General features: G+C 31.5%; 2 protein-coding genes across 3 annotated transcripts; one reads left to right on the forward strand and one right to left on the reverse strand.

The window, feature by feature from the left end:
* Positions 1–4,717: 4,717 nt before the first annotated feature.
* Positions 4,718–9,380, forward strand: LOC130814141 (2-Cys peroxiredoxin BAS1, chloroplastic). Its single transcript, XM_057680184.1, has 7 exons — positions 4,718–5,166; positions 5,705–5,779; positions 6,703–6,784; positions 6,873–6,952; positions 8,389–8,514; positions 8,823–8,936; positions 9,032–9,380. The coding sequence occupies exons 1-7, from the start codon at positions 4,954–4,956 to the stop codon at positions 9,146–9,148; spliced, it is 807 nt and encodes a 268-aa protein (XP_057536167.1). The 5' UTR covers positions 4,718–4,953; the 3' UTR covers positions 9,149–9,380.
* A 1,040-nt stretch (positions 9,381–10,420) lies between these two features.
* On the reverse strand, positions 10,421–17,914 carry LOC130814142 (cytokinin riboside 5'-monophosphate phosphoribohydrolase LOG7-like). 2 transcript variants are annotated; one of them, XM_057680186.1, is made up of 7 exons: positions 17,635–17,914; positions 16,240–16,337; positions 14,663–14,693; positions 14,069–14,168; positions 13,788–13,858; positions 12,190–12,333; positions 10,421–11,361 (listed from the first exon to the last, which is right to left on the reverse strand). In XM_057680186.1, exons 1-7 carry the CDS (start codon positions 17,740–17,742, stop codon positions 11,266–11,268), a joined length of 648 nt encoding a protein of 215 aa, XP_057536169.1. In that variant the 5' UTR covers positions 17,743–17,914; the 3' UTR covers positions 10,421–11,265. The 2 variants fall into 2 exon arrangements, with proteins under 2 accessions (XP_057536169.1, XP_057536170.1); XM_057680187.1 differs by having other exon boundaries at positions 12,190–12,281; positions 17,635–17,908.
* Between the last annotated feature and the right edge of the window lie 3,901 nt (positions 17,915–21,815).

Genomic DNA, 21,815 nt, shown 5'->3' on the forward strand with positions numbered 1-21,815 from the left:
CATTATGACGTGTATTACTTCTACGAGTTATGTCTTAACGATCAATGAGTCTCCTACTAACATTTTTGCAGCAAAATGAGGGTTACGACAAGGTGATCCTCTCTCACCATTATTATTTGTTATTGGGATGGAGTATTTGTCTAGGAGTTTGAAGAGCATTGTAGGTACCTTTGGAAATTTCACCCTCGATGCAAATTCATTAACCTCACACACCTCTGCTTTGCGGATGACTTGATGATTATTTTGCAAAGGTGACCTTTCTTCTGTTAGGGTTATTTGTGAGTGCATCAAGGTTTTCTCCAATACTTCAGGGCTCCGTGCTAATACAAATAAATCTGCAATCTATTTTGCTGGGATAGATACAACCCTTAAAGATGATATAAGAGACATTTCTCAATTTGCTCTTGGCACACTCCCATTCAGATAACTAGGTGTTCCTCTTTCGTCTAAACACCTTAGCATTGCTGAATGTGAGTAGTTGGCTGATAAGATGACCAAGCACATCAGTCCTTGGCAGCGTAAGCACCTCTCCTATGCTGCCAGACTGCAACTCATCAACTCAGTCTTGATGGGGATTACTTCTTACTGGTGCCAAATTTTTTTATTATTCCGAAAAGAGTATTCAACATTGTGAATTCCATATGTCGTTCTTTTCTCTGGTTTGGGGTTTCTCACTCACCTAAACCTGGCAACACTAATTGGAAAGCAATTTGTACTCCTAAGAAGGTTGGTGGCCTTGGTATGCGCAACATCCATCTTTGGAATCAGACAACGGTTAACAAAATCGCGTGGCACATTCATATAATGAGGGAAACCTTATGGGTTAAGTGGGTTCATGGAGTATATACTAAAGGTGCAAATGGGAGATTTTCAATGCGTCAGTTACAGCTAGCTGGACTATAAAGAAGCTTTGTCAAGTAACAGCTCTTTTGAGGCCATGGTATGTAAGGATGAATATTCCATCAAGGAGGTATATGAATCTAATTTGGGGAATAGTTCGATGGTGTAATGGAGGCATCTGGTTTGGAATAGGCTATCTATACCAAAGACTAGATTTATTTGTTGGTTAGCTGCTCATCAAGGACTAAGAACAAAGGACAAGTTAAAGCATATTGGGGCGGTAGATGATGACATGTGCTCTTTGTGTGGTATTCACTCTAAAACACACACTCATCTTTTCTTTAAATGTCCGTTTAGTCTTTTATGTGTGGTAGGAATCAAGGGTTGGACAGGTATAGTTTTGAAGCCTTTTCCTTGTATGGACTTTAGAAAGTATGGTCTCTCCCGATTAAAGCAACAAGTCATGACTGCAGTGTACGCCTCCACTATATACCATATTTGGCATTGCAGGAATGAGGCAATATGGAATCACTTTTTGTGCGATCTCCTTAATGTATTGTTGACATGATTAAGGCGGATGTATCTCAAAGATGTCATGTGCTGAACATCAATCTTTTGAAGGAGAATTGATCCATTGTGCTGGTTGCTCTTGTAGGCCTGCTTACGATACCTGTTTGGTGTCTTTGAATCTGTTCTCAACTGGCTGATGTGTTTTGATCTTATGATTAGCTGCTCTCTGTTGAGTTCTTTTTGATCTGCAGTATGTGGTTTGAGCTGCTGCTTGCTAGTCTTTTCTGCTACTTCTGTTTGATCTCTTTTTGGAAGCTATCTCTACCATATTTTCTGCTGCCTGCTGGTTTGAGAGATGATCTGTAGAAGGACATGCTATTGTCTGGTTCAACAGTTGGTGTTCAGCTGCTGGTGGTAGTTCTAGATGTTCCTTCCTGTGCAGGTGATCCATAATGCTGCTGGAGTGCTGTGTTATAGATACTAATGCTTCAAGCTGTTTTGTTTGTTGGCTGCTTTTGATGGTTGGTGTATGGTTGCTGGTCTTCTGATCTGCTGCTGCATTTTGACTTTTGATTCTAAAGGACTCTCTTGGTTATTCTGTTCTTTTGTTTGACTTGCTCAGTTGGTTTTTGGTGCTTATTGTGGGATCATTGCTTTGATGCAGTTTCTTGGTCTGGTTATCTGGTTGATTTATTACTGTTGGAGTACCGGATGTTGTGCTCCTGTTGGATTGATGTTGCATTCAGCACATCTTGGTTGCAACTGTTGGTGTTCTCCTGTTGCAACTGGTTTGTGCATTGATGTTGCAACTACTGATTGCATTGTTTTACTTGCCGTTTTAGAGCATTGATGTTGCAATAAGCACCTGCTGATTTATTGTATAGGCTTTGTGCTTGTTTTATAGTCTTTCTGTATAGCTTTGGACATTAGTTGACAAACTTTGACGGCTCGTTTTAGGCCTCGCTTTCCTCATATGCACATGAAGAGTAGGACGGGAAAACCCTTCATAGAAAGTGGGCCTCGTTTCCATACTGATGCAAATAAGGTAACCTGAGTTCCCTTGCCTTGATGTATTTTGTTTTTTTCTGATGAATGAAAAATTTTTATTTGCAAAAATAATAAAAATAATAATAATAATTATAATAATGATGGTCCACATGCAACAACGCTCATTAAGCATGAATTGCTACGTCGTCCTTGCATTGATTTCCTATTAAAAGGATGTTTATTTTATGATTTAAGTGATCTTCTTCTTAATTGCCCTATTAATTAAACGTTTTATATCACTAATTGTCATTTGGTTTACATTGAAGGTTTTAGTGACTTTAAGATGCCTTTGTTTTTTCGTAATTGTAATTAGATTTTGTCCATGTTGTCCAATATCCAATTTTCAGTTTTAAAATTGGTTTACTTTTGCCAATTGTTTGACGTAACTTACTTTATTGCAATATCTATAAGACTAGAACAGCTGACAGTACATACGTGATACATAATGATAATACATTCAAGTATTGGACTGTTTTGAGGTTCTAAATTATTTTAATGTTTGCAATAAAATTCAAAATGATCATGCTTTCAATTTCATAATATAAGGATATGGGTTCTTGGAGTTTTGGCTATTAAGGGCTCAATTATATCTATTGTATCGTATCATTCGTTAATCACTTTTTAATACCAATAGTAAATGATTGAATTCCCGAAATAAATAACAGTACTTTACATACTTTATCTTTTTATAATAAGATGAAAGTCGACTCAAATCTCACCATGCATGTCACTAATCTTTTTTATATTTAGTTATCTACTTTTTACATTCTTTCAAAAAAAAATCTACATTTTACATTGTTGTTTGACTTGAGGGTCAAATAAGTCTTCCAAGATATCGTCTGGGGTTCACGTTGTCGGCCACCTAACCTCTCTCATTTTTTCTAAATTTGTAATAAGTTATGACATCGTTTTCACAATTAGACAAATTGAACTGAGTAACGGATTGAAGAATAATTCATTTTCACCTCCCATAATAAGATGATAATTTTTCTATAACTTAATCCCCCTGCCCACTATTGTATTATCATCCTCTTTGCATTTTTACCTCTATTTTTGTTTAACTTATATTTTGTCATTAAATATTTAATGCCAATATAAACATGTCCTCAATATTAAATTTATCACAACGAAGAGAATCATAATTTAATCTAATGTTTAATTCTCTCTTACTCTTATAATAGAGGTTCGAATTTCACAAAACATCGATTTTCCTTGTCATAGCCTTTTGCGTGTAAGAAATTTTCCTTCCTCCATAATCATCAAGTTATGACCACTACGTGCCCTTAAAAACCTTCTTACCCTCCCAATCCATGATTGTTTGAGACCTCATAAGGGATAAACACTTATAAAACTTTCTTAACAGATGCATACAAACACAAATCTATCGATGGAAAAAGGAAGATAAACAAACAAGTAATGATTTAGTCTAAGAGTCCCAAGACTCCCAACCTTTTGTTCGCAAAGGTAACAATTATAAGATTGACATTTTAAACCAATCCATGTAGAATATTATAAAATTTCAAGTATAAACTTTGATCGACATTTCTAAAGCATAAGAGACTATATATAGGCAAATGAAAAGGGAAAACAAATTTTAAAATTGGCAAAAACTCACAAAAATACATCAACATTTTCGTTCGGTCGATCGAAGGTTTTAACAATAAAATATTTGGGTTTGTTTGCTTGCATGCTTGCTTGGTCATGTAAGGTGCCTCCACCGAGCCTTGCCTTACTTCACGAGGTTGTATTTAGGCTCCTTTTTTTTTTTTTTTTATTTTTGCTTCTTTCTAAAACTATTTTACCAACTCCTAAACTTGCACTAAAATATCAATGCCTCTTTGCACATATTTCTTCCATGCTTTGCGTTTATCAACCAAAACATCATTATCACTTTCAAGATGCACATGTCATATCTTTAAAGTCAGGAAAAAATCTTATCTAATAATTTTCAAAATTTAATTTAATCTGACTAAGAGTTATCTTTAAGACATAAATTCATCATTTAATACTTTTGACTTCAAGTGATAAAGTTCAAAATACTTAGCTAAACTAAGCAAGACTTAAAATTTGAGTTAGGTGAGAATCAAACTCACGATCTTTTTGGGATAAACAATGGTCTTTTACAAATCGATAATTCTAAACTACTATTTTTATTATTTTTTCTTCAAAATATTATTTCCTCTAAAATAACACTATTTAACTCAAAAACAACTTATATTTTTAAGTCAAATAATATCATTCCACATGATAGTGCGTAATATTTTTCCTCAAAACATTAATATACTAGAGTAGTGATCTCTAAACCATTAGATTTTGTGAAAGCAAATAAGGGAAGTGCACGTACACTAATGAGTAGTGATCTCTAAACCATTAGATTTTCTCGAAAATTCTAGAAATAAACTCTATATACTCTAAACAAAGGACACATCATCAGTTCAACAGTCTACTTATCCACTCCTCACCATAAACTCTTTTTTTCTAGATTCCAACCATAACTCGAAGCTAAAGAGAGAAAGAGGAAAGGAAGAGAAAGAAGAAGAAGAAAGACGACCAAAAATGGCCTCCATTGCTGCATCTTCTTCTACTATTCTCTCTCCATCCACTCGAGTTTTCACTTCCACTTCTCATTCTCCAATGGCGGTTTCTCTTAAACCTTCCTCTCAAACCCTACCTCTTTCTTCCAATTTTACGAAGTCTTTCCAAACTCCTCGTTCTCTCTCTTCTCGCCGCTCTTCCTCCTCCAAACGCAGCTTCGTTGTTCGCGCTTCTGTATGTCCTCTTTATACTATTCATTTCCGTATTTATAGAATTTAACTGTCATATTGTCGTCATTTCTATTAGAAATGCGCTGATTTCAATATATTTAACTTGAATTGCAATTGAGTGAATTAGATGTGAGATTTGATTAATCAGCTGAAATTATCTTGTGATGCGTAATTTTAATCTTGCTTATAAGGTAGACTTGTCGGTGTTACTCTTAATTTGTAAATATGGTTGTGAATATAGAAAAAACAGTAAGTGACGTTTGTGGTAATCCATGACCATTGATTTGTATCATTAAATCTTGCAGACTATTGTAGGATATGCATACATTTTCAGAAATTTATACAGAACTAAAAATGCTACTTAGTTGCTCTGAATTTGTATGGTTGTGAATATAGAAAGTCCAATTTGGTTGATTCTATTGAGATGGAGGCAGTTAGTCCCTTTTTCTTTATGGTTGATTATTATTAACACAATGTGATGATTAAACAATCTGTTTTGGCAGTAACTTGGTGATAATGTGATGCTATTAATACTTTTGCAGAGTGATGCTCCATTAGTTGGAAATGTTGCTCCTGATTTTGAAGCAGAAGCTGTTTTTGACCAAGAATTTATCAATGTAATCTACTACTAACTTGTTTCTTGTCATTTTTTTTTTTGATTTTAAGCTTCAACTATAGGACTATTGCTTTACCTGCCAAACCTCTATACTTCTATGTTATCCGAACTGTACTACTTTATGAAAACAATTTCAGCACTTTGAAGCAAAATTGAAGTGTCAATGTCATACTCACGCCCGAGTAAGGAGGGTCCGACATAGTAATTAAGGTTAAGGTAAATTGAAGAGTGCGTCTCACAATGTTATGCATAATATTGCTTGACATGATTATCAAGCAATGGCCACTGACAATCGTATTGTTTTGTTTAAAACAAACTTGCTCAAACCACATTTACTGCTCAACTTGCTTATATCATGCAACGTTTACCCTTCAAACCTTATAATTTGACCCGTTGAACAAAAAAATTCTCACAGTATTTGTCCAAATACATTAAGGAACTGAGGCAATAATTAAAACCCTTGACCATGTACCCCATAATCCTTAATCCTTATATGGGGAGGCTGGGAAATTGGGATAATGGAGAAGCAAATAAATTTTGATACTATGTAAGGATAAGAATTATGAGGGAAGGGAAAAGGAGAGAAGGGAAAGAAACAAAGAAGGAAATGATTAAGGAGCCTTTTCTTGTTTGTCAAAGAGGGAAGGGAGGGAATGATTAGGGTATCATCCCTTGTTTGTTTTAGAGGAAAGGGTCAAATGGAAGGGAGAGGAAGAAAAACCATTATCCTTCCAAAAATTTCCATTTTAGAGAGATTTGGTCATTAACATAAATTAAGGGAATTAATCCCTTCCGTCCAAACCCATAGTGGCCGTAATTGTTATTCAGACAATTTTCATCTCTCCAAATTCCTCCTTATCATTCCTTTCCCTCCATTCTCTAGATCCAAACAACCTAAATCTAATTACTTTTTGTTTCTTGCAGGTCAAACTTTCTGACTACAGGGGAAAGAAATATCTTATATTGTTTTTCTATCCTTTGGACTTCACATTTGTTTGCCCTACTGGTTAGTGTACTGTATCTACAGTGGCTACTTTCACTCTTTCAGAGTCTACCTATTTCTTTGCCTTACTTCCACTGCTACCTTCCTGTAGAGATCACTGCTTTCAGCGACCGTTATGCGGAGTTTGAGAAGTTGAACACTGAAATTCTGGGTGTTTCCATTGACAGTGTTGTAAGTCTCTTTTCTTTCATTTATGAAGTTGCTTACTTCTATTATATTGGCATGATCAACTGGAACTATTGTAGGCTCAAATATGAAATTATCTCGACTCTTCTCTCTTTACCTTCCTGATTCCCATAGCCATTAATTGTTGCTTGTTACTACAATTTCCATATCTATAGGTGATGATGCCAATTTACCAATTGATGTCTTAATTGACAAGTGATTTTCAGAAAGAAGGAAATGGGACCATGGAGGTTGAATCTTACTTCAATCTTACAAAAAAAGAAACATCTGTATAATATTGCTGGAGTAACAATGACCAATTGACCATAAATTCATAACCAGTCCTACTCAAATAGTAGGATGTTGTGAATTCGCTGAAGTCGTGTTGAGTGTTATGGTATTAAACATTTGGTGATTTTAAGTTACAATGATGCTTATTACTGCTGAACCAGAAAGCCACATGATGAGGTTTTAACCTTACTGGTAAGGTGCAAAATATGATGTTGCGAAATTTCTTTACTTGGGTTATTTGGTTATATGTTTTTAACGGCTGAACTTCTTTTGTGATGCTGTGGGACAAGTTAATGAACAGCACTATGGGGTGGGGAAACAGTTATATAGAACAGTAAGAGAAGAATGATAGCAGAAAAATGAGGGAGAATTGTATTGATATTTTGCACTTTGAGCTGCTGTGCATTCCAATAGTCAAAAAGCTCGACATTCTTGCATACCTTAGTCCATTACATTCTTTTCTTGTATACAAATCTGCTAGGTTTTTCCACAAGTATGATTAGTACCATAATAATCATTTTCAGTCCATTCCGTAATCTTCCAGCTTACCCAAAATATACCATTACTCTCAATGAATTACAGGTATCTCTCCCCATATTCTGTTGTGGATCAATTTAGTCATGGATGTTTAGGATCTGAATCAGTAGTAATGTATAGCAAGAATGATAGAGAAATGTGTGAATAGCTGAGTTATGTAGATAGTAGATGAATGAATGTATGAATGTGTATTGGTAGCAACAAAGAGATAGTAGTACAAGCTATCGAGTGGCTTGTGGCTGTCCAAGAAATGAGTTAAGAACTCTTCCAAATTTATTACAAAATGAATGAATCTCTTCGTACCCTGTCCCTTCTGTGCAAAGCCATTCATGACATGTTCCCTCTGCTGTACGGACCTTCTTGCACTCCAATTTTTTCTTGCCAAGTCGTCTCCTGGAATATGTGAATATCAATGGGCATTGCTCACCACTGGCCCTCCATAGTCTGCTCTCTCTCTCTCTGGCCTGTTCAATCTGTTACATTTATATTGTCTTTTTCTCGGAATTTTTTTTTATGTTCGTGTTTTGATATGAATATTCTTGGCGTTGCCACCTTTTTGTGGTAGTTTTATTTAACTTTTCAAGCAATTGTTGATGTTATCTGTAATTGTGCAGTTTTCACACCTTGCATGGGTCCAAACTGACAGGAAATCTGGTGGTTTGGGTGATCTCAACTACCCCTTAGTTTCTGATGTCACCAAGTCCATCTCAGAGGCTTACAATGTTCTCATACCAGACCAGGTATGCATGTTCCAATATTCCTCTGGAGCATTATCCTTCATCGTTGATTTCTGGGTGCATATATTACACTCATGTTTCGGATATAACCTGTTGATCTAAGCTAGTGTAAACAGCTTCAATAACTCTGTAGATTTTCCCTTCTCATGTGAGCTGTGGATGGGATGAATTTTACTTTTATTTTACCCGCGTATCTCCATAATCTTACAATGATTGTGAACTAATATTAAAGTTTGTGCATGCATTTTCGTAGATCTTTAGTTGAAGTGGGATTATTCTTTAGTTCTGAATTTTGTCTGATGTCTTATCAGGGGATTGCATTGAGAGGATTGTTTATTATTGACAAGGAGGGAATCATTCAACATTCAACCATTAACAACCTTGCTATTGGTCGTAGTGTTGACGAAACTCTCAGGACACTTCAGGTATGAGACGCTTGCCTTTTCACTCGTATTCTCATACCGAACTAACAAAAATAAGTTGTGAATGATTCATTTTTTTTTCAACATGTCTTTTGCAGGCATTGCAGTATGTGCAGGAAAACCCTGATGAAGTATGCCCAGCTGGGTGGAAGCCAGGGGAGAAATCCATGAAGCCAGACCCCAAGCTTAGCAAGGAATACTTCTCTGCTATTTAAGTAAGGATTTGATTGAGGAGTTTTTGAATTTTTGTTGTTTTGTATCATGATCTGTTGTCTTTTTCAATTTTTTTGTTGATTATAGGGAATAAGTTCTTATGGCTTAGCCATGACTTAATAAAGATGCAATTTCTGTTGTGAATTACTAAAATCATTGAGATGCTCAGATTATGTTCTCTGTTTTGAGTTAGTGTAAAGCAATATAAATTACTCAAATTGAGCTGTACGGTAATCTCTTGATCTTCCATGCTTCATCTCCTGGTGATCCTCGGATGTTCAGGTTGAAAAACTACAACAACTAAAGTTATATTTAAGAAATCACTTCTCAATTTGCAATTTGCAATTTTCTCAAGATATGATGTACTATAAGAACGAGTAGTTAGGGAATATTTCATGATGAGTTGTTTAATATTTCAATTGGCCAAGTTGCCCATGCTAACATATTTGTAGCCTCATACTCTCATTGGGATGGAGTATTAGTTTCAATTCACCTCAAAACAGAACATCAAATTTCAAAGTGAAAGCAACGACAATTTTGCCAATTTTGTACTGCTAAAGCGTTAATTGTTGCATGGAATTTCAACCATTTATCCTTGGTGAGTAAACTATTTTGAATTTAGATTAATTGCTGGTCCAAAGAGATTCAAATTGTAGATTCAATTCCTAATACTAGAAGTGCTCCTATAGATCATGTAAAGGAACAAGAATAGTTTGATAAGACGAGCATTACTTGACCTATCTCTTAGATGTAGTCAATGGTAGTCACGCTGCCCCTTCCCCAATCGTCCCGTTTTTGGACGACATAATATATTAATTTCCATTAACATTGTCTCCCAGTCTTGTCATCTTTGAGATTACTGCACTGCTTAAACCTTTGAACACTGATATTATTTTGTTCTGAATTGCATAAATAAGGCTACAGTACTATGGCTCTTTGGTAAAGATTATTTAGTTTACAGTGACTTAAGGTCATGACAGCAAAATCTTTCACATTACTGTGAAACTCGTTTTGCGAAATCATAACTGAAATCGTATTTTTATACGAGTTAAACTTGTACTAATAGATCTACAAGAAAAGATGGCATCCCAAATAATGCAACACAAGTTGTATTCAAATGTTGTGGAGTAAAATTTTACTTAGATGGAATCTAAGTGTCAAATGTAAAAAGAGAATATAGGCTTTTTAAATAAGAACTTCATCGTGAACTAATGAGTTATTATAGTTAATTCTTTATCACTCAAATTCAAGTTTAACCATAAATCTTCGCAAGTTTGAATAACTATGAAGGCCTAAAGTTGAAAAGTGTAGTTTCTTCCTTATTCCATTTGTGATATAATGTACATATCAATGATAAATCAAGAAGAATAGAATTCTTAAAGTAACATGACGTTTAGTGAATTTGTTTATTGTCACTTTTCACTATACATATAATCTGGTTCAGCTGCTAACAACATGAGAAACAAGAAGAGTAACAATCAAAGAAGCTCAAATAATAATCTAAAATACTGTAGTAATGTACATAAACTCCTATATTTTACAGAGTTGACTACTTTATTTATATCTTGAATGCCAAATTACGAACCCTCCTTTGGTACAAATAATTCTTTCTCGTAACTAGTCAATTTGATCGTTACTAAGACTAAGTTAAAACATGAAGCTGCATAATTACTGTTTTCCAATCTACAACATCCTACTATATACTAATAACACTTGAAATGGAGCTTACAGTCAGAAACAGATCGGTTAAACATAAGACTTAGACTAAAAATCATTTCCGCTCATGTATACAACCAAAATGTAGTGGTCAATGCACCTCCGTCCAAATCAAATTGCTACATATTTCTTTTTATGTGCGTGCTTTATAGTGAAAATTGTAGCAAAATTAGCAGAATGGAGAAATAGATATTTTTTCCAAGTACCCAAAAAGAACTAACATCTCTAATCCCTCCTAAACCACAAAATAACCATATACGCTATAGCATTAGCAGCATCACAGATTACCGTACTTTTTGTGTATACCAAAGGTTATCAGGCTCCTTCCCTGCCCTTCCTAAATCATACCAATGACCTGCATTGTCGTCTTCATCATCATTGTCGTCAGCGCCCATAAGCTTAATTATGTCGTGACACCTGATTCGGGGACATAATTAGGTCTGTCCACTTCTTCCCAGATTAACTTAGACGACAACTCATCGATCTCGGGGACATATTCCTGTTTGGCCCAAACACCAGAATTATTTGAAGTAATTAGCAAGATTGATAACTTCCATAATATGTCATTACTTATTTGATAGTACTAATTGAATATACATAGTATCTGACCAAAGTCATAAAAATATAGCAGTCTCTAAAACTTTGATACATTCTTCTCCCAAATATTATATACATACAGCACACTTTCGTGCATCCCCACTGCCAGACAGCTTAGTTTATAAATATTCAGGGTTTTTGTCAAATTTTGACTATTTTCAAACAATTATTCATCAAATTATTTGCACTCCTTGATTAAAGTTGCATATGATGCTTACTATAAAGAGTTAATCAACAATAACTTTTTGTTATCAAAATTGTAAAATTTGTGTATATTTGACCGTCAAAACATATCTAAGTGTGATTCAGTCATAATATAAAAATGCGGTAACGATTGTGATTGCATTAACAAACTCAGTGATTTGGAAAGTTATTGTTGTACTGCTTAATATCAGCCAAAATTATGAAATATCGCTTAAAAGGGTATAAGATGCATTTTTTTACACCTTTAAGATCCGTGTAATATCAGTTCAGTGAATTTATTGCCAATATAATTATAGTCTTGTTTTTACAATGGATTTGATTAAAAATATTGTGGTGATGAAATGTTGTTTCTGTCAAATAAAAAGATCTTAAGCTAAGTTTTCGTATAATGAATCGTATGCTGTCTCAGTTGAAACAAGTATATAATTCTTCCTATGTAAAATTCTAAGTTCGATTTTCACGTGACTCTTTTCTTCCCTCAACCTAATATAAATAGTGTAATTAATGTGATGTTGATTAAAATTACCTCAAGCTTTGTAAACAATTCTTTAGCCGTTGGTGCTGACACAATGATCCCACGAGCAGTTGCAGAGATAAAGCCTTCATCAACGGCCTTATCTATAAAAGACAATAAGCAATTGTAGTACCCATCCACATTCAAAAGCCCCACCTACAATTTTTTTATTTAAAAAAAAAAAACCACAATTTTCATTAAAATGAAATGATACTAACCATACCTTTCAATTATAATGTATGGTTTAGAAAAAAATAAGATGTTGTCATGACATACATCAATAAAAATGTTTAATTATGTCGTTAATAACATCAAAGTTCTTCGTTGACACGCAATTAAATAAAATTAGGTTCAATCAAATCTGATTTCAAAGGTAGATTTTCAATTATTTAGATGCATCATCACAATATATGTAACAACATCAATATCTTGCATGTTTCCATGTGAAGTCAAACAATAAATCACGTGCATTTTGCACCATATTTCCTTATCAAATCTCAAATCTCTTCTATGTTTTTTTAATGTTTGGACACTATATATTAAAATCATCATAATATCTATTTCTATTAGTTTTTATGATTAAATACGTTGGTTATTTATGTAGATATTTGTAATTAAAAGTCAACTAAATATAGCAACTTTGTTAAGTTATAACATAAATATATACTTTTGTCTCATTCTATTAGTAATATACTATTTTAGATTGTTACAACTAATTTGTTACATTTCTCATTCTAAACCAATTAATCAACTTATTTGCAGCTCTATGCAACCTTTCCTATTAAAAACCATTAATTTTTAAATAGCTTCTCTTCTACATATTTCTATTCTCATAAAAACAAGCAAAGTAAATACTATTTTTGTCTCTTTAAATTTACTACACAATATTTAAAAATAATAATCGTGACTTTTTTTATTTAGAATTTTATTTCAACAAAATTGTTATGTATCTGATTGATTGTTACTGTGTTTTAGATGACGTATGATATTTTTATCAATGAATTATTAGGTTTTCATTAAAAAAATAAAGCGTCTACGCCGATAGTAAAACAACAAATTCAAAGGTACTCATTCTTATATCCTTCAAGTTTGTTACTAAAAATTCTATTACTAAAAAAGTGACATTTTGTAGTAAATTCAAAGAAACAGATAAAAATAATCTAATATTGGATCTTCTTAGATGGGAGTAGTAGTCGGCAGAAGTGTTTAAAGGCAAAAAGAAGATGTTGACTAGCATAGAATAGTACAAAATATTGTGCAGACAGTCCACAATAAAGGATTCAAAAATGAGAGAAGAAAAAAGGTTGGTCAAAAAAGGATAAAGGAATCATTCTTTTAACGGAAAGCCAACAAATCCAACCGTCTTAATCCATTATACACTTGTTGGTTGTTACAAACTCTTGGATTGGTAGTTGGTCTTTCCATAATCCATTCATATTGATAGGGTTTATTATAAATTATGATTAAACCATCCTTCTTTTATGAATTCTTTTTTAAATCTGCCCTACCCCTTTTGGGTGTCTTCTCTTTGCTTCTATTTGCAAAAAGATTGGATGAATCTACACACAATGTTGTTTAAATAGGAAAAGAAAGTTGGATATTATTCTTACCGGTTTTCGATGGATTCCTAGCTGAGCATATGTGATCACTTCTAGTAGTTCTTCAAGAGTGCCATACCCACCTGATCGTACACAAGACATTCGTATTACATTGATTTATGTAGTCAACTCTAATCTTTTGGGATTAAAACTATTGGCCTTTTTCTTGTAGTTGGTTTCTAGTTATTAGTATAATGGCTCGTTAAATACCATTTTGTTGTTAAAAGTGTAAAGTCACGGGCATCAAATCCATCAAAGTTTGATATTGGTTAATGTTAGTTTGAGTTACATACCAGGTAATGCAATGAATGCATCAGCTTGTTTCGCCATTTCAGCTTTCCTTTGGTGCATGTTTGATACAGTTTTCATTTCCCCAACAGTTACACCAGTAATCTGCTACATCAAAATTTTGAATTAACACAAAACCAAATTAATTTTGACGCCCAAGCAGAGTAATTTTCACGTAGTAACATCAAGAATTTGCGCATTCTCAAAAAAATTCAAAATTTATTAACAGTTCATATAATTAATAATTATTTATGTCAATTAGAAATAAACTCTTTATTTGTGTACAATTCACCTTCAAATTCTCACTAGTAAGAGTCATAGTTAATAGGAGTGGGTCCCATTGATAATGACATACCAAAAAGTTTGTCTAAACAAAAAGAAACCCAAGTGTCTTAATGTATTGACTAACAACATGAAGAAAAATACAAGCTGCTTTATGGTGTTAGACTTAATTAGAGGAGAAGAAAGCAACACATGTATGATGTATGGAAGGCCAAAGATGGATTTCTTTTTATAGGAGACAATGACAAGCCTATGTCAGCAAACTAATCAAACAGAAAACTAAGCCAACAACCATAGAATGAAAATCATATTTTTACCTCTTCTGAAACCAAGCTCTTTGGAATGATCCTGCAAGTGAAAACAATCAACAAAACCAAAAAGCAAATTAAAAAGAGGTTAGACTTGCAAATTGAATCATTATGTGCTAGTATTAGCTTTAACAAGAATTCTACAAAGGAAATTAAACATTTAAATGATAGCATACATGTCATAGCAATTGATTGCATTTGGTTATTCACCTTAACAAACTAGGTACTCTTTTGTCCCTTAATTTGATATATTAAATTTTTAGATATTGTATAGTAATTGAAAAAGACAAAGAGAGTATTACTTAAGAAAAAAAATAGAAAATTAATTTTCTTTTATAGTTCTATAAACAATAGCTTTGTTACTCATACTTGGGTTAAAGTGTAAGGCAATGGTATGTTTCTAAGTATCTATTGCGACACTTTTATGAAATATGTTCATGATTTTAGTTTGAAGTTTAAAAAACTTCAAATGGATTGTTCGAGAGTCATACTCACTGTTTAGGACGAATCCGAGTATATGAGACAAAATGGAGGATACTTCATGTACGTGCCAATCACGCATTTAGTTTTTAAAAAGTACCTACATCTTTAGGGAAAAACTAACTGCTCAAATGCAGTCTAATACTTCCTTTGTCCTCAAGAAATTGTCATAATTGTATATTGCACTAAGATTAAGCAACGATAGATCATTTAAATTGTGTGGTTAAAAGAATTTGTTATAGTCATATTCAAGGAGTTGAAATGTCTTAATGAGAATAAAAGAAAGTGACAGAGACATTTCTATAAAAGGAAATTACATCAAATTGAAAGAAATAAATTAAAAAAAAAAGTATAAGAATCTCTAGAAAAGAATAGTAAACATCCAAGCATGTACAAACTATAAGAATCAGCTACCACATCTATAAGCAAGAATGAGGAAGAAACAGAGACAATTAAAAATCAACCTTCATTATTTATGTGATTGTGAGTCAGAAAAAAGGCAATGACATACTCTTAGAAAACAAGGCCATAGAGAAAATGACGCTGGTTTTGCAGAGTGAAAAGTTAATCCTTTTACCAAACTTTTTCATGTCTGCATGATGTATGGGAATGAGGATTAAGGATGTTCCTCTAAAATAGCCTGATATGGGCAAAACCCAACAAGAATACTGCTTTCTCATCTGATCAAACTCAAAAAGCTGGGCTACACAAAGCTCCAAAACTATGGTACAAAAGATTTAATCTTTTCATTAGTTTATTAAACCCTTCCTTTTTAATCCTAATCAAATAAGATTATCCAAAACCTTCTTCACACATCTCAAGAAGTTTCATTTCTAAGTTTTGTAAGTAAGACAAAGTCACAGAGATTTCATGTGCTGTTTAAATTTGTTACACAATGTAATTTTAAATGAGATTTCAACGCAAAAAGTAGTTGTCTAGTTATAGACAAAGCAATTGTTGAAACTTATAATTTACTCATAATCCTTTAGTTGATTGGTTGAGCATCCATTCCAAGTGACTAGGGAGTAAAAAACACATAATCCTACGCCTATCCTATAGGGAGCATACCCTACAAAATAGAGTCAAAGAGAGAAGAAGGAACATACCCTAGAACATTGCGCCCACCATGATGAACTGCTTGAGAAACATGACCCATTAGACCCACGCTGCCACCTCCATACACCAAATCAATCCTTCTCTCCACCTTCAACACACATCCAGAGGAAAAACAACATTATTATTCATCAAACTCACCTAAATTCTTGGACACCCACATCATTAAATCATACAAATATACTTTTTCAGATCTATTATATATGCTATATATTACTTTTTACACAATTTAATGCGTGATTTTCGTTTATTTTTTACACTATTTACGAATTATTTTTCGTCTATATTTTATTTTCAATTTATAACTTAAAATGTAATCAAATAAAGTTTTATTTAATTTGTCTAAATGTAAATTTTAATAACATTAATTTTTTTTAACCAAAGGCAATTGAAAATATTTAAGATGACAAATATACAAAATTAAATAAGACATTAGTATCTCCCAACCCAAATGGTATAGAGTATATTAGTTAAAAACTTAAAATAATGATGATTAGCAAGTGTACTAAATGAAGTTTTATTAAATTTCTAATATTATTATTATGATAAAAAAATTACTAAAACAATGGAGTTAATTTATTTAAAATTTTGTTATCTTCCTTCATTGTTGGAAATAGAAGTAATTGAAATCCCATAACTGACCACCCCACGCCTTTATGGGTCATGATATCTACAAGCACGATTATTTCCCTTGAAAGCACCAAGGCAGAATTTATTTTTAAAAACTAATCTTTCTTTCCATTTTTTTATTATTTTTTAATCATTCTACTAATAAACTCTACTTCATGAATTTAATTTTTAAAATTAAATCCAAAAAATGAAATGTAAAGAAAAGGGAATGAGGGATCATATTCATGCAAGACGACTGTGCTCCATTGACAGACAAATTACAGCCATCAATTTCCATCACCAAATTTTTAACAAGAATTTAATTACAAAAAGATCAAATTTTAAAACAACCCAACAAAAATGAGCGATTATGTGGTGATTAAACAAGGAAAGTTCACATTTTTTTAATCATTTTCATCATCTATAAATAGAAATATCATCAAAATTTCACCCATTACCAATATAATCACTCTGATAACTAAAAATAACTACAGAGTAGAAATAAAGAAATCTGAAAAAAAAAAGGTCAATTTTTCACTAGAAGTGTGTGTAAATGTAGTAAATACAGAGCATAACTAAAGGAGAACCCATCAAAAATTCATTTTAAACTGCATTTTAAATTAGGGTTAAAATCAATATAGAAGTAGTAATTTTCTCAACAAATGAAATGAGGGTAACAATCTTTCTGGATTTCAATACTGTAAATTACGAAAATTTTCTGCAATTGTGTAATAATAATAACAATTATAGTAATATCAAAATTGGATAATAAAAATTACCAGTTCATTGCCCAAATCAATAGCAGCTTCTTGGTAACTGGATTTCTTGCCTGAACTGCTTCCACAAAACACACAAACTCTCTCGAATTTTGATGGTTTAATTTCCATTATTATTATTATTATTATTATTATTATTATTATTATTATTATTATTATTATTATTAATGAAAATAATAACAATTTCTAAGAGTTTTGGAGAAAAAGGTAGTTGAAGATATAAGGAAATGAGAATAAGCGGAAGGAGAATGGGAAAGAAAGTGGGGAATATCAGATTGTTTGCAATGCGAATATGCAAATACGCAACTATGAGAAGTCCTATAAATATAAACCTACATCTGGGTAACCCCTTAATTATTTTATTTATTTTTATGTTCATATTATACATACTTCCCTATTTAACCAATTTTTTTCCTAGACATTTGGTCGGAAAATGATTAAGAAAATAAATAAATATAATATTGAGAAATAATGAAAATTGTGTTAATGAGGTTAAAAAAATAATTTAACTATATGAAAGAAAATTGAAAATATAATGTGAATCATGGCAAAATAATAAATAAGTCAAATTTTATTAGACAAATTAAATAAGTAAGACAAATTCGAGTGATGGAGCCAATATTAATTAATATATTGATTTTGGGGTAATACTTTATCTACCAGAACGTTTTCGTACGAAATGGTTTTATTATTAATAGTATAATATACTAAATGATATTGAGTTTCATTTTCGTTTTTGGGACATTGGAAGGTTGACGTTCGGCAATTTGATATTGGTTGATCATGTAAGCTTGTATGATTAATTGTAAGTATTGATTTTTTTGTTTGATGTTAAATTAATTATGAATGATAAATTTGTTATTGTGCTTGTACATAATAAGACTAAATCCGAATAAGGGTCGAACTAGGATCAAATAAATAATTGGTTAGATTGGGTCGATCTCAAACAAAAAAGAAAATGGGCTCAAATGGGTCGGACCCTCTCCAACCTACCCTCAGTCCATTTGTAATTTTGTATTTTAAAATTTTCATTGAAATAAACATGTCCTGTTAAGTAAAATATGATTTATTTACTCGCTTTTGCTTATCATAATCAAACTATTGACTATTATAAATTTTTAGTATTTCCATCATAATTCAAGCAAATAATTATAAAAACCGATTGATTATCAAAGAAAAAATTATGCAAGAATTATTTATATCAACTTTCTATAATTTTTAATTATGTACAATTAGAGAAATTAAGGATTAAATAAGTACATTGAATAAAGTCTATTAAGCAAATGAGACACTTATGATGAATATGAGGAAGTAACATATTTGTCGATATTTAAATCCATATGGAGAAGTAGTTTTTGACGACATTATCTATTTTGTTTGGTTTTTTTTTTCTTAGCAACAATTCTCAAAATGGGCTAAGTTAATATATATATATATATATATATATATATATATATATATATATATATATATATATATATATATATATATATATATATATATATATATATATATATATATATATATATATATATATATATATATATATATATATATATATAATATTTGAATTCAAAATGATGATAAAATTTACCAAGTGGACATAGGCAACTCAAATAAGAAAGATAAGAGGTAATTCACTTATATAGGCACAAATAAGTAATAGGAGAGTTACTCCTTATAAAGCGGTATATACTACTTCTTTTTTTTTTTTTTTAATGTGGAACAACTCATATGTGAATAACAACTAACAAGTGGTTATTCAACAACTTACAAATAGTAAAAATATATTTACATATTTTTTATTATAAATACGAGTAACAACTGACAAGCAACTTTAACAAGATATCACATAAATGTATTTTTTATTACATACTACCTCCTATTCAGCTGAATTGTCCCATTTTTTTTTGCACTATTCACTTATCACTCTTAATTTGAATTTTACTCTTAATCTATAAGTTAAAACATAGTCATATGGGATCTTGTTTGATTTGTCTCAATACAAGGATTATTAATATCAACTTTTTATAATTTTTAATTAAGCATAATTTGAGATATTAAGAGTTAAAATGTTGCCTCGGCAAGTGTGAAAAGTCAAATGGGACAGTTCAGCTGAATAGGAGGGAGTATAAGATAACTCACGAGAAAAGGTCACAAAAGGAACTTATAAATAGTGTGAAAGCTCACAAAAATAAATACATTTAGGTCTTAGTACATGTCTATAATAAACTAGCACAAGACCTTAATGACACGTTAAGGGTATCTCTAATGGATTATATAATAATGGATAGAAATAAAAAAAAAATACATGTAAGGACAGTAGAACTTGTAAGCTTAAGGTGATAGATTCTATAAATTATATTTATTATTTTCAAAGATTTATAAAATCCGAAAATTAAGATTTATTAAGATTTTGGTTTGTATACTACAGTTAGTGCATAGTTGCAAACTTGCATCATGATTATAGAGTATTTATTTAGCTTCCACTTAGTTGAAACAAATTTGGAGAACATTTTAACTTTTTTATAAAACTTTTAATTTATTAATCAAAAAATTTATGTACAGTTGTAATACAGCGCAGATACAGAAGAGAGAAGAAACAATAAGTAATGCATTCCAGGAATAAAGGAATTATAGTTGAGAAATAGTTAATTTAGTTTTATTTGATGCAGCCACTTGATTATTATTTTTTGCATATCGATATTAAGAAGCTAAAAGATCAGATCATGTTATAAGTTTTATACATGAAAAATCCAATATTTATTGGAGAATCTAAGCTTGAACATAGCTAAAAGACAAGAATTTGATCATCTGAAGGTTTAAGACGTGCTTATTGATAGTTTCTAGAATCCCTTTATCTAATTGTATTGTTGGGTGACAATGACTCATACTTCAATCAGATGTTCACAAAATGTTTTCCAAATATCAAATTCATTTTATTAATTTAATGGAAGCGCACAATAATTATGTCTTTCAATTTAGCTTTTATTTGCAAAATTTTTACTTACAAAGAATAATCCCTTAAATCCTCAAAATAAATTTCAGAGCGTAACATATAATAAAAGAAAATAAAATATTCACTAACCCTCTAAAAATTTTATCAGATATTTGCGATATTATTTTCTAATAAAAGATAGATCTAAAACCACTTATTTACAAAATATTAGTGTCTTCAAATACTTCCTCTAGGCGGGTTGTGGAGATTCGATGTTGGATGTAATCTAATTTCTTGAATTTGGATGTAAAATTTAGAGATGTATTTCATTCATATTTCTAACTATGTTTGATATTTGATTGAGTTTATTCTGCAACAAAAGCTAATGTAAGTTCAGTACTATGTATATTTATTTCTTTGAATTTGCTATATCATGCAAATTAAAATTGAGAGTGTTTATTATTTAATAATGTAACAAATTCAAGGGACTAAAAGAAATAAACAGCTGGACTTGCGCGAGACCATCTCAGTATAACACGGATAGTCCAATCAGCCCAAAAATAGTTTTCCTCAATATGCGCTCAGTATTTTGATCTATTTAAGATCGTAATTGATACATATAACGTCAAAATTGATTTTTCAATTGATTATTTTAAAGTCATTGATCATTTTTAGATCAATATTGAAATTTTTTTATAACAAAGTAGCCATGAACTCTTAACCATTTTCAAAAAGCATTTATTTAATGGATCATTTTAAGGTCTTAATTGATCATTTCTAGATCAAAATTGAAAATTTTATAACAAAGCAGTCATGAACTCTTGATCGTTTCCAAGAGATAGCAAAACATAACTCGAGATTGACACTTCCTCCGCCTTCACATCAAGTGTAAGCAAACACTACATCTACAACTTTATTTCTAAGTCCATTCATGTTGAGAAAAGAACAATATCATCATTATTGATCGATGATTAAAGAGTACAAGTACTCTTATATTCTATTAGAACCATCATGTTGCATTGAATAAGAGTACTTTTATTGTGCAATGTATTAACTCTATTATTGATAATTGACTATTTATTTGTTGTTTGAAATTTATCAATAGAATTATAAAATAGTACCCTTTTATTAACTCCATTCTAAAAAAGTAAAAACAAACTCATATTTAGGTAGAAATTGATCAATTTAACGTCAAACTTGATTTACTATTGGTCAAAATTGAATTTTTTTTTATTTTAATTGATTT

The sequence above is a fragment of the Amaranthus tricolor genome, chromosome 5 (assembly GCF_026212465.1).
Source record: "Amaranthus tricolor cultivar Red isolate AtriRed21 chromosome 5, ASM2621246v1, whole genome shotgun sequence".
Lineage (NCBI taxonomy): Eukaryota > Viridiplantae > Streptophyta > Magnoliopsida > Caryophyllales > Amaranthaceae > Amaranthus > Amaranthus tricolor.